Source organism: Urocampus carinirostris, chromosome 12, assembly GCF_059441175.1.
Source record: "Urocampus carinirostris isolate Australia breed hairy pipefish chromosome 12, RoL_Ucar_1.0, whole genome shotgun sequence".
Classification (NCBI taxonomy): Eukaryota; Metazoa; Chordata; class Actinopteri; order Syngnathiformes; family Syngnathidae; genus Urocampus; species Urocampus carinirostris.
In genome coordinates this window covers 34,751,770-34,776,539 of record NC_142360.1, presented here as the reverse complement: position 1 = coordinate 34,776,539, position 24,770 = coordinate 34,751,770, and the positions used below count along the sequence as shown (strand labels likewise).

Sequence of the window (24,770 nt, the reverse complement as noted above, 5' to 3'; positions counted from 1 at the left end):
CGGGGGCTCCACCTTTGCCCCAGGCCTCCAATGGTACATTTTTTTTTATTCTAGTGAGCTGCATAAATACATACAGTACATAAGTACATATTACATTCTAAATATTTACTTATTTTGAAGTCATTTTAATTATTAGGAAGAAAGGCAAGGTGTAGGTTGTCCCTTAGCTACAGAAATCATTCTTGAGTCTAATAAAATCATATTTAATCAAACAAAAATAATGTCATGTCTTGCATGGTCGCCATGACAACCAGCTGGTCCCGCCCCTTGACACGGGCTGACACGGATTGTCTTAATGACGTGTGTGATTCATAAAGGCTCGTTTTGGGACTGCCGGTTGCGAGATCATTATTCTGTTCTGCATTGCCCTGTTTTGCTCTGTTCTGTTCTGTTTGATTCAAGGAAGACCTGTCATGCCCGTTTGTCTGAGTTAGTGCCTTCAAGCCTGTTTTGTGAGTATTACGTAGTCTGAGTTCCTGTTTGCCTGTTTTTGTTTTGTTTTTGTCCCTGCGTGTTGGACAACTTTTATTTTCTAAATAAAAGTAACTGATCGTTACGCAATTGAGTTCACACTTCCTGCCTTCCGGTCCGGTTCCCTGACAAATAAGCCTTAAATCAAATAGAAAGTGTTGGTATTTAAATGTGTCAAAATACTTACCTCACATTAAAAATTATGATACTTAAATGAAAAAATAAAAGTAATTGGATAAAACATAATTAAATTAAAAATAAAAATGATACTAAAGTAGAAGGGCAGCACGGCAGCGCAGTGGTTAGCGCTTGTGCGGCACAGTTCATGTCATGGGAACCTGTCGTGGGTTTGAATCCAGCTCCAGACTTCCTGTGCGGAGTTTGTATGTTCTCCCCGTGCTTGCGTGGGTTTCCTCCGGGCACTCCGGTTTCCTCCCACGTTCCAAAAAAAACATGCATTTCAGGTGAATTGGCCGGTCCAAATTGTCCCTAGGTGTGAATGAGCGAATGAGTTGTCTGTCCCTGTGTGCCCTGCGATTGGCTGGCAACCAGTTCAGGGTGTCCCCTGCCCACTGCCCGGAGATGGCTGGGATGGGCTCCAGTTTTTCTGGGCCAAAACTAAAGAAAAATGTAACTGGGCAAATAAGTCGCCAGGTAATCAACTAATCATGATTTTTTTTTTCTTAAATTGCAATGGAATAGTTGTTCTCATTTCTTATTTTAATTGGAAGACAGGAGAAAGATGCTTTAAGAGCAACAATGCCGCTAGTATTGAAAATCAACCGATTGAAAAATTTGATTCAAGTTAAATTCAAAACGAAAATCAAAACAAACAATTATTGTTTCAATCAATTAAATGTATATCAGCTAGATGTGCTGTACAATATTCCAAGTTAAATAGGAAAATAAATTAGCCTTTTTTTTTCCTCCACCCCAAAACCCGGATTTCTAAAATACACAAACACAAACAGTGGTTAAGATAACATAAAAAAGTATGCAAAAAAAATGTAAATACACCACTGCAATATTACACAGTCAAAACTAAAAGTATTTGATCATTATCGCAAATACCTGTAAAAATATTTACGTTTTGTTTTGTGAATATGCTTGTACAGTTGTGGCAGAAATCTCTCGCCGTAGAGCTCTGACGTTGCACGAATGACGTAGGCTGTGACGTTTACGGAAGCCAAAATCGTGTGTCTGAGTGCTGGGTTCTCAAAAGCGGAGAAAAGTATGTTATCAGCTGCTTTTAAACATTTTTTGTCACACTATTTAACTAATTGACGTGTAATTTATTTGGTGTGTTGTCAAAAAGTGTTTTATCTAGCTGGGTAGATAAAATGAGTTAAAGCTTGTGACGTAACGAGGCTATCTTCATTAGCACGTGTATTTTATCCATAGCTGTCAAGCTCCAGGGCTCCATGCCCTTACAAAATGTTGTATTTTCCCTTACAAAATACAAAAAAATCTTACACCATATTTTTTTTTTACAACTGTGTTTATTTATGTGGTTTAACATGTTGTATTGTACATGTGTCTCGTTATATCACATATATTGTTAATTAACATGACGTGAGACCGCGTGCATTTCAAATTTACTCAATCAATCCCGCATGTCGTTTTCAGATCAGAATGACTTACGGTGTTTTAATTCAGGTTTGTTCACGTGTGATCGGAATGATGCATTCTGGGAAATCCCCAGGTGGCGCACAGTAGAATCAAACCGCTCGCTTCGTTTGCAACAAAAAAAACTATACCGAGATAGAGGCTTTTTTTGGGTTTGAACAAATTTATTGACACTAATAACAGAAAACAATCATGACAATCTCAACAGCAATTAAGCACATTCACAATATTATATTACAATATGACGTTTAACAGCAAACACAATGTGAGGTTTGAACAACCCTTCTCGAAAATCTTACTAGCAATCAAGCATATTCACAATTTCGTTACATAACATCTTTGTTAGTGTCAATAAAGTCGATTGTTTTTGGTCTGAACAAATCCACCGACACCAACAGCAGCAAAACAAACACGACAATCTCAACAGCCATCAAGCATATTCACAATTTTGTTATGACTGACAATATGACGTGACGATATGACGTTTTAACATTTTTTCCTGACATTTTCAACATCAATTAAACAATTTCAGAGTTATTATCTTTTAACAGTAGTTAACCAACGTGTAAAGGGCAATGCTATTGTGCAAGGGCATAGCTCTGCCATCCCACCCTCCCAAGCAGCATCCTTCCAGTCCTCTGTGTGGGTCCTCTCCCTTCTTACTTCTACTTTCCACAACCCAGGCTGTTGCTGCCAGGACCCCCACAGTGTAGCTCCATGGTGAACTCTTTTGACTTGATTTGCTGTTTAGTGACCGTCGGTGTATACCGGATGGTACCCATCATTGACAAACTTGCGTTTTTCCGTACAGATTCTCTTGTACGTCGTACACGTCTTAAAATGCATAATAAATGTACTTTGTATGACAAAAACGTACAGATTGACGGGTATGATTTTATTCCTAACATCTTTTAATATTTTCATTACTCCTTTTAGCACATTTTGAGAGTACAAATCGGCTGTTACTGTGTGTTTATTTATACTCTTCGCTTGTACGCATGCGCAGGATGGACCGTGCAGAGCAGTCGGCTGCGGTTGGTTTGATTCTGGTGGATCCCCGGAAGAACCTGACCCAAAGGTTCCGAGCATTGTTCACCCTCAGGAACCTGGGAGGTACATTTACACAGATTAGGCGATCAGTTGAGCAGAAAATAAAATACATTGGTGCCTCAGCTTCGGAACGAAATCCTTTACATTATGGGTGGCGAACACGCGGCTCTAGAGCAACTCTTACATATTTTTTTATTACATTATTATTGTCTTTTTTTTTGTGTGTGTTTCTAAGGTGCTGAGGCGGTGGAGTGGATCAGCAAAGCATTCAGCGACGACTCAGTGCTGCTCAAGCATGAGCTTGCCTACTGCTTGGGTCAGATGCAGGACCCGAGAGCCATCCCCGTCCTCAGCGCCGTCCTTAGGGACACCCGAGAGGATCCTATGGTGCGACACGAAGCCGGTGAGTGGACCTCGTTTGGCGGGCGAAACTCTCCATATTGCCAATGATAAAGATCAATATTTTTTTTCAAATCATGGCAGGAGAAGCCCTGGGAGCCATCGGAGACCTTTCGGTTTTGGACGAGCTGGAGATTTTCAGCCGGGACCCTGTTGTTGAGGTACAAGGGAATGAAAAAAAAACCCTGCTGCCGGTCATCAATATAAAAAAAATCTGTTTTGTTCCTCAAAGATATGTTCATTATTTTTTTGAAAAAAGATGTAAAACAAATCATTTTATCTTACCAAAGGGCACAGTCAGTGTACTAGTGCTAGTGGCTATCATATTGAATTTAAAAAAAGGTATGAATTAATAAAATGTTAACATATTTCTATATTTACTATTCTAAACGAAATAAATATTTTGCATTATGCGTAATTGTCAAGTCAAGTCATGTTTATTTGTATAGCCCTTAATCACATAGAGTCTCATAAAACAATGTAAAACAATGATACAAATAATGATTATAAATCAAATATGAATACAAATTAAAAATGATAGAAAAATGAATAAGAAATCATACTCACAAGCTTGGTGCCTAGTTTTGTTTCCTGTATCCACTGTATGACACCGTATGGCAGTGTGTGGACCGCCCATATGCCGAGTCCGCACAGAGCGTTGAGAAAAGTAAATGGTCTGCACTTGCCCATTCACACACACACTCACACACCAATAGCAGCCATGCAAGGCGCCAACCTGAAGAAATTCCAGACACTTGAAACTTTATTCTTTCTAACAAAGACGACAAAGTCCCTCCGTCATCGTTTGGACGGACAGGTATGGCGTTTCCTGCACTTTCGCGATAGCCATGACGACCCGAATAATGTGAAACCTTCACTGTAAACCTCGAGTGCTGAAACGTTCTTGCAAGGTTCATGCACAAGTTTTGGTGTTCTTGCATTGTTTGGATAATGGAGGTATCAGAAATGTGAGAAAATCAAAAAGTTTTGCCTGAAATACATCATTTCACAAAAAGCCACTTTTCTCAGTTTTCTGGGAAACAAGCAATTTAAAGAAACTTGGGATGCGATGTTCAGCTGTTTTTTTCGACTCATATTTCAATATTAAATTCCTAACAGCCTTCAAAAATAAGTCAAAATGCCCAAAAAATTGTCTGGCACCGGCACTCCCCATTTAAAAGAAACGCCTGGCACATAACGAGTCAAATGAGCTGTAAGTACGAACCGTCGAAAAGCATGACAATTAAGTGAGAGCACCTTCACTATCCTTGCAGGTGGCTGAAACGTGCCAGCTAGCTGTGCGGCGACTGAAGTGGCTCCAAAATGGCGCCGTTGACACCGACAAAAACAACCCTTACCTCTCAGTAGATCCAGCGCCCCCTGCTGCCGGAAAATGCGTGAAGAAACTTCGCGCCGTCCTGCTGGACGAGAAGCTGCCGCTTTTCGAGCGCTACGGCGCCATGTTTGCGCTAAGGAACCTCGGCAGTCGGGAAGCCGTGCTCGCTTTGGGCGAAGGTGAGAAGCTCTTCCCTTTGTGGCCAATCAGAATCTCTGATGCTTCTGGGTGACTTTGAATGCCTATGGCTCATTTATGATTTTTGGGTGGACTTGAATAGCAGCACGGTGACGCAGTGGTTAGCGCGTGTGCAGCACAGTTCTGAGGTCATGGGTTCAAATTCAGCTACCACCCTTCCTGTGCAGAGTTTGCATGTTCTCCCCGTGCTTGCGTGGGTTTCCTCCGGGCACTCTGGTTTCCTCCCACATTTTATGTATGTATGTATGTATGTATGTATGTATGTCAGGTCCAAATTTTCCCTAGGTGTGAATGAGCGGGCAAATTGTCTGTCCCTGTGTGCCCTGCGACTGGCTGGCAACCAGTTCAGGGTGTCCTTTGCCCACTGCCCGAAGATAGCTGGGATGGGCTCCAGCACCCCCGCAACCCTACTGAGGATAAGCGGTGCAGATAGTGGATGGATGGATGGTGGACTTGAATTTTGTTTTAATTTGGCACTTCATTCTTGAGTTGCTCAACTGGCTCTCGACTCAGTAGATGACGAATTTCTTAAAGGTATTGTGTGTATTTTTTAGCCTCTCCTAATGGTTAAAAAAAAATCTTCAATTAAACAAGAAATATTAATGTGAATAATAAGAAAAATACATGAACTATTATATAAAAATGCATTTTTTAAAGCATTCATAGGTGGAGGAATGTTTATTTATTTGACAAAACATGAGAAAACAAAAATGTTTCTGTAGTTTTTATTCTTCCTTGTGCTTCTTAAAAGCACTCGATTTCCGTTGTACGACACAACACAGTGCATCTAGTGGTCAAATATTACACACCGTCCATTTTAACTTATACACAGGGTAGGCTATCGAGACCATACTAATATTTTACTCCTGCAGTCCAAATTATTAAAATTGGATCATTTAGTAAGATGTTTCACTGCACAACTGCTATTTAAGGTCCACAAAAACATAGTGCCAGAAAACATCCGTAAATTATTCATTCGGAAAGAGGGAAATTATAACTTTAGTGGCTGTAGTGAATTCATAATCCCAAAGGTGAGAACCACCAGGAAAAGTATGTGTGTGTCTGTGTGCGGAGTCAAACTTTGGAACAATTTACAAGACGAGATCAAACAATGTCCAACTATTCACTTGTTCAGGTTTAGATACAAAGGAACATTCCTGGAGGAATACAGAGATGAGGAGGGTGGTGCGGGAGATTGGGAACAGTGCCTCTAGTTAACTTTGTGTTATTGTTCCTATTCTTATATCGTAATTGTTATTATTAATATCGTTATAATAATTGTTGTTATTTCATTGGTGTATTTGGTGGGAAAGATGAAGGGGTAGGGAATATAAGCATTTGCTTCTTCCTGCCCCTTTTCAAACATTATTTTGTTGTTGAGTTATTGTTTTTGTTCAGTTTTTATTTTGATGTTCGAATAAAGTTTTCATTCATTCATTCAACTTGTGTATGATGGTGGTGGCTGACTTTTTCTATACAAGTGTTCTATTTTCACGGATTGTGGATAGAAACGTACAGGTCCCTGTTCAATTTTAACTCGAGACTTTTGCCGCTCCTAGGACTGCAGTGCTCCAGCGCCCTGTTCCGGCACGAGATTGCCTACGTCCTGGGCCAGATTCAGCACCCTGCGGCGGTGCCGGCCCTTCACGCCGTGCTGGAACGCGGTGGCGGAGAGAGCGCCATGGTGCGCCACGAGGCGGCCGAGGCGCTGGGCTCTATCGGCCAGGGCGAGTGCTTAACGTTATTGCAGCGTTTTCGTGGGGACAGCGAGCGCGTGGTCAAGGAGAGCTGCGAGGTGGCCTTGGACATGCTTGACTATGAAAACAACCAGCAGTTCCAGTACGCTGACACGCTAGTCAAATTGCAAGGGTAGACTCCAGGGGGCGGGGCTACGGATTGTGTATAGAAATTAAACTATTTTAAGATTCTAGTAACATTCAAGCCAATCTGTTTTTATGGCATGCATTGTGCGTTTTATATGCGTAAATCTTGCTATGAAAGAAGGCTTGAGTGTTATGCCAGAGCGTACCTGACAATTTCATTAGAAATCAAGTCCGAAAAACAAATGTCTGTTGTTAAATCACTCAAAAAAGTCAATGTTGTTAAGACGGTTTGATTTTAAACTTGAGAATAAAAAAGTGCTTTTGTGTCAAATCTTTGCCCTTGAGAACTGAATATATATTTTTTTAATAAGACATTGTATTTAAACAATTATTATCCGATTTTTCTAATTGTTTCAATAGTCAGTGACTCGTCTTCTGTTTGAATCATGGGGTCAGGAACCTTTTTGACCCAAAGAGCCATAAAAGCAAAAATTGTTTTAAAAACGAATTATGAGAGCAAAATCATATATTTTCAGACAAAATTGAAAAAAACTGCCAAACACGCTCTCTAGACAAAAGCTAATTATTCAGCACATTTTATTTCACTGTGTGTCATTTGATAATTTAATCAAATGTATGAAATGATAATAATGCCAAATCCTGTGTCCCAAATCAATGTAAATATGCCATTTACAATTTGTCTTCCACCTTCAGTTAAGAGTGCTGAGGCCATTTTTTTCCATGAAATTTGTCCATAACGGTTTCAAAACAATGTGCATGCAAGGTTTTTTGTAAAAATGTCACAAATTACTACAAACGATAAGCAAATCGTCATATTCACTCTCGCTGTAGACTGCACCGAGCGAGAGGGAAAGAAGGAAGTGCCTTGCGCTGTGTGCAGGGATCCGCCCACCTGTATTGCTCAGCCAATCAAAGTCGTTTGCCAGCGTTTTTATTTATCAGTTTAAATGGTTTCCTATCAAACTTCTGCATTAAGTTGCTTCGGCTTTATGTGGACCGAAATCGGGATGAAATCACTTGACTTTGGAACGCCACAGAGAGATGTGCAATAGTTACATTTTATTTCAGAGCCATATGTACTCATGAAAAGAGCCATATATGGCTCCCGAGCCATAGGTTCCCTACCCCTGGTTTAAATAGTCGTTAGTTGCAGTCCTACTGATCATTTTTTGAAACATTAAGGTCCCGTGAACACTAATTGTTGTAATTCTCCAAAAATCTGATTATAGAATGAGATGGAGTGCTCTGTGACTGGCTGGCAACCAGTTCAGGGTGTTCCCTTGCCCACTGCCGGAAGATAGCTGAGATGGGCTCCAGCACCCCTGTGACCCTACTGAGGACAAGCGATGCAGATAATGGATGGAAAAATTTCCTAAAGGAACATTGTTTAATATTAAGAACCTCCCTAGTGGTGAACAAAACTTCCTCATTGAAACGAACTCAATATTGATTTGAATAATGAGCAAAATGACATGAACTATCATGTATAAACATGCATTTTTTTAATTACTTGTAACTCAAGAATTTTTTATGTATTTGACATACATGAGGCTCACCTAGACAGAACTGACATAATTGTCCGCCATCTGGCTGCTATGGGGGCAGTTTGGTCACTTTGCATCGCCAGAGTTTGTATTTTTCCTTGTGCTTTGTAGCACCTGTTTTTACACAACACAATACAGCAACATCTAGTGGTTAAATAATATACTATCTATCTACCCTGGTCATATCCCTCAAGTGACCGACAGCAAGACAAACACATACAAAAACAAAGAAAATTTAAAAAGTAGCGAAAAAAAACACAAAATTATTTCGGGACCACGGCCAAGCCACGTGGCCAAACACCCAATCCATTCCACCACCTGCAGCCACATCACAACCCAAGTACCTAAAGCTTTCAACTTCTTCCAGCACCTGTCCATGCAACCTTTCTTTCAACGCCATGCCCACTCCATCACGAGAACACTCCATCACCTTAATCTTGCCAACATTCCCACATAACCTACGCCTATCACACACTCTTCCAAACTCCATTACCAACCTTCTCAATGTTTCCTCAGAATCAGCCACAAGCGCTGTGTCATCTGAAAACAACAACTGACTTACCTGCCACACCGTTCCACTGTTATCCATCATCTCTACACCTCTGCTAAATACACTTCACCTGTCTCACCACACCATCCATGTACACATTAAACAGCCATGGTGACATCACTCACCCCTGTCTCACACCAGTCAACACAGGGAACCACTCACTTGTCTCACTCCCTTCTCTTACACATGCTCTGCTGTTCACATAAAATGCTTCCAACAACTTCCCCCCCCATACATTACCATCACCTGCCACAACGCCTCTCTATCAACTCTGTCATACCCCTTGTCCAAATCCATGAAAGCCAAACAAACATCCTTGCCTTTTGCAAAATATTTCAACTGTCAGCAGCAAGAATTACTTGTTCTTTGGGATACTGGCAATTTTGGTATCGATCTATCTAAATACAGGGTAGTAAATGATAAATTGCATTTCTATAGCTCTTTTCAAGTCAATGAAGACCTCCCAAAGCACTTTACAATGTGCTTCACACTTACCCATTCACAAACACACTCACACACCAATAGGGAGTCAGCCATGCAAGGCGCCGATCTGCTTATTTTCCTCAATTTTTCCTTCCTTTCTTCTTTCTTTCTTTCCTTAATTTTTCCTTCCTTCCTTCCATCTTTTCTCAATTTTTGCCTTCTTTCTTTCATTCTATTCTCAATTTTTACTTCCATCTTTCTTTCCTTGATTTTTCCTTCCTTCTTTCATTCATTCCTTCCAGTGGCTCAGGAGGTAGAGCGCTCGTCTTGGGATCAAGGGATCCCAGTTCGAATCCCGGCTCGTCCGTGTTACATGTCGAAGTGTCCTTGGGTAAGACACTGAACCCCTAATACCCCCAATAAGCAGGTTAGCGCCTGACATGGCTGCAAGGCCGCTATTGGGAAATGTGGAGCACATTGTAAAGCACTTTGGGAAGTCATTGACTTGAAAAGCGCTATATAAATGCACATCATTTCATTTCATTTCATTTCTCTCTATATAAGTATATCCATCCCTCTATCTCTCTATCCCTACCTGTGGTGTGTCTTGGGCAAGTACAGCCTGGTGGCGCTATCCCTCTCCAGATCAACAAATGTTTCCACCCGGTCTTGGACACCCCTGAATTAAGAACTTTTTTTAAGACTCAGTCGCAGTCGTCTGACCACTGCCTAGCAACCCATGTGTTAGTGTTTCCATGGTAACCGGCAACTCGGTTTGGGGTGGCGTAGGCGGGCGTTGTTTTCGATCGCTCTGCGTTCGAGTAAGCAGCAAAAGCATATTTTTTTTGAGTCTCCGGTTGTGTTTCAGTTGATGTCATTTTGTTAAGAAGGCCGTCAAGATGGACGGAACCCAGCAGGTGAGCCTGGAGGTGGCCGCCTCCTTCAAAGCTTTCCTCATGAAGAGCAGCAGCAAGAGCAACCTCAACTTGTGAGTCTTACCATTTCTCATACTTGTTAATTGTTCATAAAAAAGCTTTGCTACTTGAAATGACTTTAATGTCACCAACTTAGTGATTGGCCAATAATCGAGAGCTAAACGTATTGTTTTAACTTTGAGAGCATTTGTTCCTCGTCCGTTTACGGTCAATTGGAGGATAGCAACATTGTGACGTCACTTTCTCGCGTCAACTGGAGGCAGCAAGAATGACTTGTGGGATACTGGGAATTTTGGTATCGATCCATGTCAATACAGGGTGTATTCAATCGATACTTGGAAATGTCTTGATCGTTGAATAATTGAACCTCTGCCCCCTTGAGATGGTGTATAATACCCATACCTGTCAACCTCCACGGCTCCATGCCCTTACAAACTGTCGTATTTTCCCTTACAAAATACAAAATAATCTCACACCAAACGTGTTTATTTATGTAGTTTAACATGTTATATTGTACACGTTTTGTGTTATATCATATATATTGTTAATTAACATTTTGTTGTGAGATATTGAGTTGCTCGACATGACTGAGGTTTATTATAAGAAACAAGTTCAAAATGAAGTAGCTTGGACGTTCACTGTAGAAGGAAAAAAACATGCAAATATAATTCGGTAGAATAATACATTTTCTTATTCAAATTATGAATTCATTTTCTGCATTAAATTATTGTTGGTAGTGTAATGATTAAAGGGATAACCACAAACCTGTCTTTATTTTTTTCCTTTTATACTTCCTTTTTTCTTGACTTCTTCAGACAAAATAATAATTCGTAATAATATAATGCATCAAAGCAAGTGAGCCGTTTGAGAGCCAGCTAAATGAGTTGAGCCGAAAAAGCCGGTTCTCTAAAAAGAGACTTCCTTTCACTACATAACTACCACATGAAATCCGAGGTAGCAGACGCATGCGCACAGTAGCATCAAACCGCTCGCTTCGTTTGCAACGAAAAAAAACGATACCGCAGCGAACTGGTTTGACTTGATTGATTTGCCGTTTGGTGATAGTCGGTGTATACCGGATAGTACCCATCATTGACAAATTTGCGTTTTTTTCCCATACAGATTTTCTTGTACGTCGTACACGTCTTAAAATGCATAATCAACGTACTTTGTACGGAAAAAACGTACAGGTGTACAGGTATGTTTCTAGTGCGCTGAGAAAGTATGGGCAGTGGACAATTGCGCACCTGCTCTGTTTAGAGGGATCATTGGTAGGGAGCATATCAAAATATCAGTTGGGAGAAATTTAGCGTTCTTGTACTCTGTGCTTGAAACGGTATCACTGTAAATGTATTCAGTATTCTTTTCTAGGTTTTTAAAATATCTTTTTGTGTTGTTTTGTCGAGGTACGACCACCTGTCGCGTCTGCTGATGCGTGTGATCTCGGAGCGCCCCCACGATGTCGTGGACGTGATGGAGGAGCTGAGCCACGACGTGAAGTTGCGCCTGTACCAGGACGCTCAGAGCAGCCTGCAAGACCTGCAGCAGGCCACAGCTGCCGAGGAACTCGCAGAGCAGCAGAAGGTCCTCTTCGTCCGACCCGAAGATGCCCCTGAGCACGACTTTGAACTGGTACAACCCCTTACCTACCGAAAACTCTATTTTCCTTCAATTTCAATCAATTGATGGTTCATATCACGAAAGTTACTGCTGGGCAACATTAATGGCAGCCGCCATATTGGATGACCCGTGGCTACGTTTACCTTGTTGTGTGAGTGATCGACCTTAGAACTATGGCAAACAAAGGTCTAGTTGGGTAAAGACCAGGGTTGGGTAGGTTTACTTTTGGGTTTCTCCAATACTAAATATGCTAATAAAAGACAAAAGAAACTAAATCTGAATAAAAATATGACTCACAACACATGGTAAGCTTTCTCTCCTGGCTTTGATCTCTTTGTTATCCGGCAAAACGAACATAAAATGCGACAGAAACAAAATGAAAACAGTTTGCCAACATCATTTTTGCTGTTCCATGTATTCCGTTACTCCCCAAGCCTGCACAAAATGTAGTCATTTTATTCACATTTAGTTTCTTTTGTCGTTTATTAGCATATTTGGTATTGGAGTCATCCAAAAGTAATTGAAAGTAATCAAGTTAAAGTTACCCTACCCAACCCTGGTAAAGACTGCCGTTTGACAAATCTTCCATACTATGTTATGAAAACAAAAGTTCACATACTGTATTGACGAACAATACCCATACGAGCCAGAGGCAAACCAGTGGAAGAGGGGTTCAAATAAGGCTCTCACTTGGGACTTGTTTCGGCCGGCGAATGGCCAGGTGTTTTAGCGCAACCAAGTCAAGTCAAGTCACATATATTTATATATCCCTTAATCACAAAAATGTCTCAAAGGACTGCACAGGATTACAATGACACAATGACCTGATCTTAAACTAACATGCGGGCAAGGAACAACTCAAAACCTCAGGGTGAGGAAAAAGAATCCTTGAGAAGGGGCCTCACAAGTGGTAATCCCCCTTCCAGGATGACCAGGGTGAAATAGATTTAGCATTACAGTACACAAACATAGTAAACACTAGGTAACATGTTGAAAATGTGTCCGGAAAGTGCATGACAGCAGCGACGCCCCCAGCCTGTAAACTAGTCCAGAAAGTCTATGACGGCCGCGACGCAGCTTCCCATCCCTGCCAGCTGGTCCATGCAGGCGTTGACATGCTTCAGGTCAGACGCTGGTTTGCTGACTCATCTCAAATCGTCCTTCTCCTTCGTATCACCACCAGGCAGGCAGTCGGAAAGCAAAAAGAGTATATCATGTACCCATGCTTTAGAGGCAAGTGTTTCTTAGGACTTCCAAAAAAGTAGTATTCTCATGCAGACTGTAGGGAGTTTATATCAAAATGTACCGTTTACCAAATTGTTCGAATTAGTTATTTGACTCCATTAACCAAACACAACCTACATTCACCCAACAATTTATGCGCGCTAGTTTCTTGAGGGAAAATATGAACAAGAAAGCCGACATTTTCACACGGGGGCAGATTTAATTTTATTAACAATTTAACTAAGTGTTCTCCATCGCAAACGGACGAATTAGTGTCGTTGGAGTCTCTGGGAAGCCCTCTTCTGAAGTCCTTTAGCTCTCTCCTATTCACCATCTACTCCCCGCATAATGGCATGGCGACTCCTCCCATGGGCATGCCAAGGAAGCTCCCCCCCCTGGGCGTCGCGATGCCTGGAATACTCAAAACAACACCGAGCGTTTCTACGTCATCAGGGCTTTTCTGCATCTGGTTGTGCTGATTATCTTATCAGCCTTACGTCCCGTTCCCGCAAACAACATTTTCCACTAGGGTGCCCTGACATTGAACTACAGCCCAGTCAGTGAATATCTTTTGCATTAAATGTAATTTGTAGTCAATTGTATAAAATCCTTTATAGTCAAATGTATAAAATCCTTCAAGACTATCAAAGAAGCGGGGGTTAAAAGGTTATCTTGATTAACAGTTGTCGAAAGATCGTCAGGGGACCTTCCAAAGTTGGCTATGTGCAGCAATGGATTCATATGTTTTCTGAAATTATAAGAAATATTTAAAAATATTTAAAAACCAGCTTGATGGCCTTGGGGGTAGGGCGCCCGCCCCGAGACTGGGAGGTTGCTGGTTCAAGCCTCGGCCGAATCATACCTAAGACTTACAACATTGGTACTCATTGGATTGGAATTGGGGGGGTTTGGTCACCTAATGACTCACGACACATCAGTTGAGTTGAGCGAGGGTGGCTGGGAATCCCCTCCTCTGTATCAATCTCCCAGAAAGAGTCAGAAATATGAACGTGTTCCTGACTCTAGCCACCTCCCACTAGGGGGATATGGCTCCGGTGTGTATATATCTATATATATCTATATATACTGTATAGATATATATATGAAATATTTCATTTATTTTTACATATTATAGATTATTACGCTGGTAGGTAGGTAAGGGGTCATGCGATTGCCGCCTTTCCATTCGTTCACGGGCAGGCATTGTCAAGGAAGGTGTTTTTTTTTTCCTGCTTAGGAATCGGCGCTGCCCAACGTGAGCGAGATCGGCTACTTCCTGGAGCAGGCGGGCGTGGGGCTGGGCCGTGAGGAGATGCAGCGGGTCTTCCTGGCCCTCAAGCAGCTTGTGTCCTCCTACACTATGCAGCGATGCCGCCTGTGGGGCAAGATCCTGGGCACGCAACGCAGCTACGTCATTGCAGAGGCCGAGTTCGCCGAGGGAGAAGAAGAAGACGACGACGGGCCAGAGGAGGCCGCAGACGACGAGGCACGCGAGGTCGACGCCAAGGAGAAGGCTGAGCGTGAGGTGAGGACTGCCCCGTAAGTTGGATTTTCAGCTAGATTTAGCCTGTTTCAGATATGATTAAGGCCAAAAATAACCCATTTAGCCCAAATTTTTGCCCATTAGATGTCATACCTGTCAACCTCCAGGGCTCCATGCCCTTACAAACTGTTGTATTTTCCCGTACAAAATACAAAATAATCTTACACCATATTTTTTTTTTTTCAAACGTGTTTATTTATGTAGTTGGCCTTGGGGGTATGGCGCCCACCCCGAGACTGGGAGGTTGTGGTTCAAGCCTCGGCCGAGTCATACCTAAGACTTAAACATTGGTACCCGTTGCCTCCCTGCTTGGCATTCAGCATTAGGGGTTGGAATTGGGGGGTTTGGTCACCTAATGACTCCCAACACCTCAGTTGGGTTGAGAGAGGGGGCTGGGAATCCCCTCCTCTGAGTCAATCTCCCAAAAAGAGTCAGAAATGACTCTAGCCCCCTACCACTAGGGGGATATGGTTGCGGTACACAGGATATATATATATATATATATATATATATATATATATATATATATATATATATATATATATATATATATATATATATAACATGTTATATTGTACATGTGTTTCGTTATATCATATATATTGTTAATTAACATGTTGTTGTGAGATACTGAGTTGCTCGACCTGAATGAGGTTTATTGTAGAAAAAAGTTAAAAAATGAAGTAGCTTGGGCGTTCACTATAGAAGGAAAATATACATGCGAATATAATTAAGTAGAATTTTCTTATTCAAATTATGAATTCATTTTCTGCATTAAATTATTGTTGGTAATCTACTGATTAAAGGGATAACCACAAACCGGTCTTTTTTCATTTTCGCAGTTTATATTTCCTTTTTATCTTAACTTCTTTATACAACATAATAATTCGTAATGTAATGCATCAAAACAAGTGAGCCGTTTGAGAGACGGCTCTCTTTAATGAGTTGAGCCGAAAAAGCCGGTTCTCTAAAAAAAGACGGACATCCTTTAACTTCATCTAACCCAGGGGTGTCGAACTCATTTTAACTCGGGGGCCACACGATAGAACAAACATTCTGTCGGGGGCCAGACTAGTAGATTAAAGAGAAAGAAAAAGAGAGATAAAGAAATAAGAGAAAGAGGGAGGGAAAAGGAGAGAGAGTGGGACAAAGAAAGAGAGAGAGGGAGAGGGAGAAACAAAAGAGATAAAAAGAAAAGTTGTGAGAGAGGGGGAAAGAAAGGGAGAGGAAAAAATAAATCCAAAGAGAAATAGAAAAACAGAAGGAGAGAAAAGAAAAAACAAAGCGTGAAGGGTAGGAAGAGAAAAAGAGAAAAGAGAGAAAAGGAAAAAAGGAAGTTAGAGCAAAAGAGGTTAAAAGACACAGAGAGAGAAAGAGACAAAGAGCAACAAAGGAAGAGAAAAAGAGACACAGAGAGTGAGAGAGACAGAGACAGAGTGGGAGAAAAGGGGTGGAAGAGAGAGAGAAAGAGAAACAGAGAATGATAGAAAGAGAGAAAGAGAGAGAGAGAGAGAGAGAGAGGGAAAGAGAGAGAGTTAAATAAATACATGTACAGTGTCTTTGTGAGAGGCACCTGGCTTTAGCAACATCAAGTTGACATATTTCAACCTGCAGCTTGTCTTGGGAGTGTTGTCTCGCGGGCCGGATTCAATCCCCTAGCGGGCCTGATCCGGCCCGCGGGCCACCTGTTTGACACCTGTGATCTAACCGCTCGCTTCGTTTGCAACCAAAAAAACGATACCGAGATAGAGGCTTCTGCGGCAAACTCGTTTGACTTGATTGATTTGCCATTTCGTCATAGTCGGTATCTACCGGATGGTACCCATAATTGACAAATTTGCGTTGTTCCGTACAGATTTTCTCGTACGTCGTACACATCTTAAAATGCATAATAAACGTACTTCGTACGGCAAAACCGTACAGGTTGACAGGTATGAAATGTGGTCCTCCAAAAGACATCTTTTCAACATCTTGAAAAATACATTTCTTTCAATTAGCACTTTTCCACCAAATAATATTTGGGGCTGAATTCAGTCTGTTTCAGACATGATTTAGACTTAGAATAGGCTTGTCTAGTCTATTAAGTCTAGTCCACACGTCTTGAAAAATACATGTTTTTTTTTTTTACAAATGAAAGAAATATTTTGGACTAAATACAGTACAGTTGAGACGTTATTGGGACGAAAAAATGTGTTTTTAGCCCATTCAATGTGGTCTAAATTCTGGCCCCAAAAGACGTCTTTTCAGCATCCTGAAAATGCCCCTTTTATTTTCAATGGTCACTTTTCAACCAAATAAAGATGTAAATCCATTCTGTTTTGGGCATGATTCAGACCACAATAGACGTGTTTAGTCCATTCCATAGGTTCAAAATTGGTCCTCAAAGGACATCTTTTTAACGTTTTGAAAAATATTTTCTTTCACTGTTGGATTTTCAATGAACTAAAGTTGTATTTTGGGCTAAATCTGGTCGGTTTCAGACGTATTTGTTCAGATATGATTAGCCCTTTCAGTCCTGTCCAAATTTAGTCTTCGAAAAGACGTCTTTTCAACGTTTGAAAAAGACAATTTTTCACTTTCAACCAAATATGTCTTTTGGACATTTGACGTGGTCCTTTTCAGACATGATTTAGACTGAAAATAGACACTTTTAGCCCATTCACTCGCATTCTTTTCTCCTCGAAAACGTGCAATTAGAACCATACACAGGGTAGGATATCAAGATCATACTAATATTTTATTCCTACAGTCCAAATTATTAAAATGAGACGATTTAGTAAATGTTTTCACTGCACGACTGCTATTTAAGGTCAACAAAAACATAGTGCATGATGCTACTGTGCTCATGCGTCTGCCGCTTGGGGATTTCCCATCATGCATCACTCAACATCGGATTTCATGTGGTAGTTGTGTAGTGAAAGTCCTTCTCTTTTTAGAGAACCGGCTTTTTCGGCTCAACTCATTTAAAAGAGCCGGCTCTCAAACGGCTCACTTGCTTTGATGCATTATATTACGAATTATTATGTTGTATAAAGAAGTTAAGTAAAAAAGGAAGTATAAAAGATTATTTTCTATTTTGTAAGGGAAAACACGACAGTTTGTAAGGGCATAGAGCTGTGGAGGTTGACAGGTATGGATTGGGTTCCCAGGCGGTAATCTAAGTTGGCATATTTTTTTGGTGTTCCCAGATGGACCCCCTCCCACAGTCAACATACAAGGCCCCCCCAGCAGTCCCCAAGGAGGCCAAAGGAACAGGTGCCAACAAGTTTGTATACTTTGTGTGCAACGAAGCGGGCCTGCCCTGGTCCAAACTGCCATCGGTGACTCCGGCCCAGATCACTGTTGCTCGGCAGATCCGCAAGTTCTTCACGGGGCGTCTGGACGCCCCCATCGTCAGTTACCCGCCCTTCCCGGGCAACGAGGCCAACTACCTGCGGGCGCAAATCGCCCGCATTTCGGCCGGCACGCAGATCAGCCCGCAGGGCTTCTACCAGGCCATTGAGGAGGAGGGCGCCGAGGATGAGGGTTCCTCTGAGGATGGCATTGAGGAGAACCCAGAGTTTGAGGGCGTTCCTGTGGGAGAACTGGTGGACTCTTTGTCATCGTGGGTGCATCACACACAGCACATTCTGCAGCAGGTTTGTCCATAAAAAAAGACAAATATTAGCCCGGATTTTTTTTCTGGGGATTTTACCGTCATGGCTTTAATCCGTCAACTTCTGCCAGAATTAAGAAAATTTATGAATGTACTCATGTTTCATACAAAAGCTGTTATATCTCTGATTCCCTGACGCTGTGTTCTAAATGTGGTATTTTGAAGTCAAGGTCGAAGTAGAACGAAGTTGAGTAAAGTTAGTAGAGTTTTTTGAGAACCGTCTTCTTCGGCTTGACTCACTAAACTCTTTCGGGTCCCAAACGGCTCTTCAGGTTATTTTTGCTTCTTTAATCTCTACATGACCAATTATTATGTAAAATTATGCAGGAAGGGGGTAAATAGATGAAAAAAGAAAAAAATACCAAAATGAAAAAGTAGTGAAAAGCTGAGAAAAGAAGAAACAAGCCAGAAGAAAAGAAATACACAAATAAAGGAAAAAAGTGAATAGAGAACAAAAAAGCAAGAAAAAACTAACGTGTTTTTTTTTTCGCAAGCTGGCTTGCCGGCTCTTCCCATGGGCGCGCCAGGAAATCCCCCTCACCTTGATGTCTGAAAAAACTCAAAACAACACCGAGCGTTTATCAAAACAATGCCTGACGTCCTTCGTCAGAGTTTTGTTATCAAAATTCCCCAGCCAAAACATTCCGCATTTAGATTGGCGTGACCTGAAGCTCACTCAGTAAAAATTTTCATTGCACTCGATAAATGAAATGATCTGCATTTATATAGCGCTTTTCAAGTCAATGACTACCCACAGCGCTTTACAATGTGCTCCACATTTCCTAATAGCGGCCTTGCAGCCATGTAAGGCGCTAACCTGCTTATTGGGGGTATTAGGGGTTCAGTGTCTTACCCAAGGACACTTCAACATGTAACACGGACGAGCCGGGATTCGAACTGGGATCCCTTGATCCCGAGACGAGCGCTCTACCTCCTGAGCTACTGCCGCCCCCCAGCGGAAAAAGTCGGTTCTCTAAAAAGAGATGGACTTCCTTTCACTACATAACTCGAACTGGTTTGACTTGATTGATTTGCCGTTTCGTGATAGTCGGTGCATACCGGATGGAACCCATAATTGATAAATTTGCGGTTTTCCGTACAGATTTTCTTGTACATCGTAAATGTAACTTGTATTTAATCGTACAAAATCCCTTATTATAAAAAGCAAAAAATCCTTCAAATAGCAAAACTTTTTCTGTGGAAAATTTGATTCGGCCCAACCTTACCCAGACCCAAGTGCCGGCACCCCCCAAGTCAATGCAGTTTGAGACACTTGAATTATAGTGAGGGATTACTGTATACGAATATCTGAGTGTTACTGATGGCATTTCCGGCGTTTCAGGGCCGCTGCACGTGGGTCAACCTGGCAGTGAAGACCGAAGACGAGTCTAATGAGGAGGAGGGTGAAGAGATCGAGGAAGACCCTGATGAGCCCGAGCCCGAGGTGGGCCCGCCGCTGCTCACGCCGCTCTCGCAGGACGCAGGTGGGCTAACGGTTGGATCTGGACGCCAACAGCTTCTTTGTTTACACCAGGGGTCGGCAACCCATGACACGCGTTCCAGCAGTGGCACGCTAGGGGTTAACCAGTGGCACGCGAGCGCACGGCACAATAATTACAAATTATAATGTTTTTTGTTTAAAGCACATTTTTACCTGAAATTTAGACATTTTCAGTTGCCCGCCGTGTTTACGGTCGCGCCCTTCTTTTTCTGTTTCGTTTGTGAGCGCGTGTCTGCGCTGTGCCTCGCAGAGGAGAGATCCGTGTTTTAACCCAGCCAACGAAACACACGCGCGCGCGATAAATGAACAAATCATGACGGCTCCTCGAACCAAAACATCCTGTTCTTTCCAGCCAGCGTGGACAGACGAACGAGGCTTTGTGCCAAAAATGACTGTGCTGTTTTGTGCATTACGCCTCGAGAGCGTTGTACCTCGCACGGGATTTGTTAAACGTCATTACGAGACGAAACATGAACATGAATTCAAGGCGGAGACATTAAAATGTGCGGCAAACAAACACAGACCCTGAAAACCTTTTGTCACTGCTAAAAACACAAGCTACCACATAGCAAAGCACAGAAAACCATTTACTCAAGTTTTGATATTTTCTGCAATAAGATATCATTGATGAATGGTATGGCAGCTGTCCATGGCACTTGTTTTTTGATTGAAGTTCATTGTTAATGAAGAATGGTTGATTCAGGTTGATTCTTGTGGTAAAAAGTTGAAGTCATGGATGTCTACAGGCCTATGCACATGTTGCTCAAATTCATCTTTTAGTTGATTGGTGAACAAGAATAGTGGAAGATAAATTGGTCAGTTATACCAGTGTTTTTCAACCAGTGTGCCGGGGCACACTAGTGTGTCGTGAGATATTGCCTCATGTGCCGCTGGGATTTGCCCAATTCTATCTTTCCAAAAAATCAGGCCATTATTCAATATTTTTGCAATCTTCAGACGAGGAACTGTAATAGTCATCCATATCAGTAGGTGGCAGTAGATTTTTATATACTTTTTATGTACTAATCTGCTGTTGAGGTAGCATAGTACAATTAATAACTTAATCTGTTTAACAAAGCGGTTTAATATCGCACTGTAAAAAATAAAAACATAAAGCGCATCATTCTTTTTTATTTGAAGTATTATTTTCTTCTTCTTAGATACTAATTATCTGCTTATGAGGTAGTACAATGAAATATTTGACATAAGTTAATTTTCAAACATTTTCGACAGACGGTGTGCCTCTGAACTTTTTTATAAATAAAAGTGTACCTTAATTCAAAAAGGGTTGAAAAACATTGAGTTATACGATTAAAATGTCCATCAATGTTGTATGTTTGGACGGGTGTAAAATGACAGCTCTGTTGGATATTTAAAAAAATGTTATGCGAGTCATTAATCTTGGTGTGGCACACTGATTTACAAAGACATTTGAAAGTGGCACTCCACACCGAAAAGGTTGCTGACGCCTGGCTTACACCAATTTGTCCCTGCAGAAATCTTTGATACAGTTCCGTGGAGCTCCAGCCTGTCATCCACGCTCACCTCCCAGCACGCCATCGCCATCATGCGCTCCAACTGCTGGCCGGGGGCCTGCGCATACGCTTACGCCAAGTGAGTTGGCTCCGTCCACCCTCAAGATCAGATTACAGTGCTATAGAAGTAAGATAAGGGCTAAAAAAAATCCAGCTCGACCCGACCTAACCCGCGGGTATTAAAGCCCGAACCAACCCGAACCAGCCCGAGCCCGACAAATTAACTTCATTTGAGGGGAGCCCGGAGCAAAACCTGAAATTTCCTATTTTATTAGTGAGGACTTGTTTTTTAATTTGTGAGGCGGAAGAATGCTTCTTAGTTCTCAATTTATTTTTCTTTGGAGGATCTGCGCGGTGCATTTCATCCCAATCCCGATTCTGCAGACGCGTCGAGTGTGTGCCGAGTGCACGCCGACGCGGACTGTGTTACGCAAAGGGGGATCTTACACAAAGATAAATGAACTATGAACAATGACGGGTGGATTTAAAAAAACAATTTTAAATGATCAAAGAATGTATAAAATACAAGGAAAACATATACGCTGATCTCTGTCACTCCTCCTTGCAAACCTGCTGTTGGATCGGGCCTGAAATGTCAATTATTATGTTCAGGTTGGTGCCGGGCTCCTCTCACTGACTTTTTTTTTTTAATCTATGCGTCACTGTTCTTTGTTTCTTTTTCTTTGTCTGAAGGACATGCTGATTTTGTGGTCCAATTTCCAAGCTGTCAAAATGACAGACAGCCTTAGATGTTCCTGTCAACTCTTAAAAAAAATCCGTCAATGATGAAAACATTTCAGTTAATGTTACCTCAGCGTACACAGAAATACAAAAGATGTAAAATTTCCTCAACCTCATCACATATAAAATACAAAATTTCCGGTTTGCTTCAGGCTCGGTCTCTTAAATCAAGTTAATTGGTCGTGCTCGGGCTGGATCAGGCTTTAATACCCGCAAGTCCGGGTCAGGCTGGACTTTTTAAGCCCTATCTTACCTCTATTAGACACTTTTGTCAAGACGACTGCTTCCATGGTACATGCTCGTATAAACTCTCATTTTATGTTGTTAATATAATCTTATTTTGTTTTTATTATCATATCTTCTTATGTTGATTTACAAGTTTAAAGTGTTTTAGTGATCAGGAAGTTGTGTTTTATTACTATTTTGGGTTCACTCGGATTCACAGACCAATTACTTTTTAATTCAAATTCAAAGTGTTTATTGTCATATGCACAGTAAAGAACCTTGTTTCCCTGCACAATGAAATTCTTACTTTGCTGTCCACACAGTTGCCAGCGTATAAAGAAATAGAAACTAAGAAACTTTATACATGTATACATACAAAGATACAAGATTAACTCAAGATGAGTTAATGATTTCATATCGGGAAAATTCACTTGTTACACAAGTAATTCAAGGTACGAGCACAATCCTGACGCTCGTATGAAGAGGTACTGTTGTGGATTATTGGAGTCGAGCTTGAAATAAGAGGAACGCATTAGTTTAAAACGGAAAATTCCAGGCTTGTTTCTCCCAAGTGTAAATGTTGGCTAGTGTTACTATTAATCGCCTTGGGCTGCCAAGGAATAACATTCTTCTTTGCCAAGTTCTTCTTGGCAGGGAACATGCAGTCAAGCCGACCCCAACAGTTCTTGGAAATTGGGAAATTGGGAAAATCGAAAGAGGACAAAACATTCTGTCTGGTAGCGTGCATTTTGAGATAAACACGTGCGTCTTCGCGAGGGGGACGGGCTAAAGTAATATGGGATGTTGTCTTAGGATATAAAAAGCCAATTGTCTCTGAAGACGAATGAGATCTCTGTTTTGAACGCTGATGAAGATAAGTAAACGAGCTCTCCCTCTCACGCAAAGACTTCTCTGCATCTTGTATTACATATTTTGGGGCATATTTCTCGGGCTGCTCCGAGAGTAACACTGTATTTTGCTCCTCGCCGTCCCTAACAGGAAGTTCGAGAACATCTACGTGGGCTGGGGGCTGAAGTACCCGGGTGACGGCTACAGCCCTCTCCTGCCACCGCCGCCCGAGAACGAGTACCCGAGTGCCCCCGAGATCACGGAGGACGTGGACCCCACAGTGGAGGAGGAGCAGGCCCTGCAGGACGCTCTAGACGAGAAGCAAGCAGCCGAGGAGGCCGAGGAGGGAGACTCGGACGAGGAGCAGGATGAGGAAGACGACTGAGGGGGACAGTGAGGAGCACTGTGAGGACCACAGTGAGGACAGTGAGGAGGACAATGGAACACATAGACTTGACCCAAGAAGCAAGAATAAAATTATTATGCAATTGAAGTTTTTCAATTTACTCTGATGTTTTGTCTTGTATTGCAGTTTTTCATAAAATTCTCTAATTACGACCAAATTAGCTCCACAGAGAATACACCCGGGTTTACTAGTGATGTCAGTTAACCATACCTGTCAACCTGTACGTTTTTGCCGTACAAAGTCTGTTTATTATGCATTTTAAGACGTGTACGATGTACAGGAAAATCGGTACGGAAAAACGCACATTTGTCAATTATGGGCTCCATCCGGTATACACCGACTATCACCAAACGGCAAATCAATCAAGTCAAACCAGTTCAAGTTGTGTAGTTGAAAGGAAGTCCGTCTCTTTTTAGAGAACCGGCTTTTTCGGCTCAACTCATTAAAGAGAGCCGGCTTTCAAACGGCTCACTTGCTTTGATGCATTATAGTACGAATTATTATGATGTATAAAGAATTTAAGAAAAGAAGGAAGTATAAAAGGACAAAATGAAAAAAGACAGGTTTGTGGTTATCCCTTAAATTATTATATGACCAACAATAATTTGATGCAGAAAATGAATTAATAATTTGAATAAGAAAATGTATTATTCTACTTAATTATATCTGCATGTATTTTTCTTTCTACAGTGAACGTCCAAGCTACTTAATTTTTGATTTTTTTTTGTAATAAACCTCATTCATGTCGAGCAACTCAGTGTCTCAACAAAATGTTAAATAACAATATATATGATATGACGAAACACATGTACAATATAACATGTTAAACTACATAAATAAACACGTTTGAAAAAAAAATTTGGTGTAAGAAAATACGACAGTTTGTAAGGGCATGGAGCCGTGGGGGTTGACAGGTATGTTATATTAAATGTCTAAATAAAGATTCAATAAAAAACATGGTAATCACATTTTGAAGAATAAATTGTGGTCACTGTTTCACTGTAAAGATCAAATTAAAAATGGAAATTAAAATGAAAAAAAAAAAACATTCAAGTCCCGATAAATATTTAAAAGAATTGTAACACTGACGTCATC

At 41.3% G+C, this 24,770-nt stretch overlaps 2 protein-coding genes across 2 annotated transcripts; both read left to right on the top strand.

The window, feature by feature from the left end:
• The first annotated feature begins 1,585 nt into the window (after positions 1 to 1,585).
• On the top strand, positions 1,586 to 7,234 carry dohh (deoxyhypusine hydroxylase/monooxygenase). Its single transcript, XM_088349881.1, has 6 exons — positions 1,586 to 1,702; positions 3,104 to 3,210; positions 3,383 to 3,550; positions 3,631 to 3,707; positions 4,821 to 5,061; positions 6,640 to 7,234. The coding sequence occupies exons 2-6, from the start codon at positions 3,105 to 3,107 to the stop codon at positions 6,951 to 6,953; spliced, it is 906 nt and encodes a 301-aa protein (XP_088206007.1). The 5' UTR covers positions 1,586 to 1,702; position 3,104; the 3' UTR covers positions 6,954 to 7,234.
• A 2,954-nt stretch (positions 7,235 to 10,188) lies between these two features.
• On the top strand, positions 10,189 to 23,775 carry rsph4a (radial spoke head component 4A). Its single transcript, XM_088349042.1, has 7 exons — positions 10,189 to 10,429; positions 11,783 to 12,008; positions 14,458 to 14,745; positions 17,952 to 18,401; positions 19,761 to 19,902; positions 21,416 to 21,533; positions 23,420 to 23,775. The coding sequence occupies exons 1-7, from the start codon at positions 10,341 to 10,343 to the stop codon at positions 23,652 to 23,654; spliced, it is 1,548 nt and encodes a 515-aa protein (XP_088205168.1). The 5' UTR covers positions 10,189 to 10,340; the 3' UTR covers positions 23,655 to 23,775.
• The last annotated feature ends 995 nt before the right edge of the window (positions 23,776 to 24,770 follow it).

What these genes read in the sequence shown, in the direction of transcription:
- dohh (XM_088349881.1), top strand. Translation starts at nt 3,105, where the DNA reads ATGGACCGTGCAGAGCAGTCGGCTGCGGTTGGTTTGATTCTGGTGGAT. An exon ending in CACCCTCAGGAACCTGGGAG is followed by an intron (nt 3,211 to 3,382) that starts GTACATTTACAC and finishes TGTGTTTCTAAG; the next exon opens with GTGCTGAGGCGGTGGAGTGG. An exon ending in CGTGCTCGCTTTGGGCGAAG is followed by an intron (nt 5,062 to 6,639) that starts GTGAGAAGCTCT and finishes TGCCGCTCCTAG; the next exon opens with GACTGCAGTGCTCCAGCGCC.
- rsph4a (XM_088349042.1), top strand. Translation starts at nt 10,341, where the DNA reads ATGGACGGAACCCAGCAGGTGAGCCTGGAGGTGGCCGCCTCCTTCAAA. An exon ending in CTGAGCACGACTTTGAACTG is followed by an intron (nt 12,009 to 14,457) that starts GTACAACCCCTT and finishes TTTCCTGCTTAG; the next exon opens with GAATCGGCGCTGCCCAACGT. An exon ending in GCCGCTCTCGCAGGACGCAG is followed by an intron (nt 19,903 to 21,415) that starts GTGGGCTAACGG and finishes TTGTCCCTGCAG; the next exon opens with AAATCTTTGATACAGTTCCG.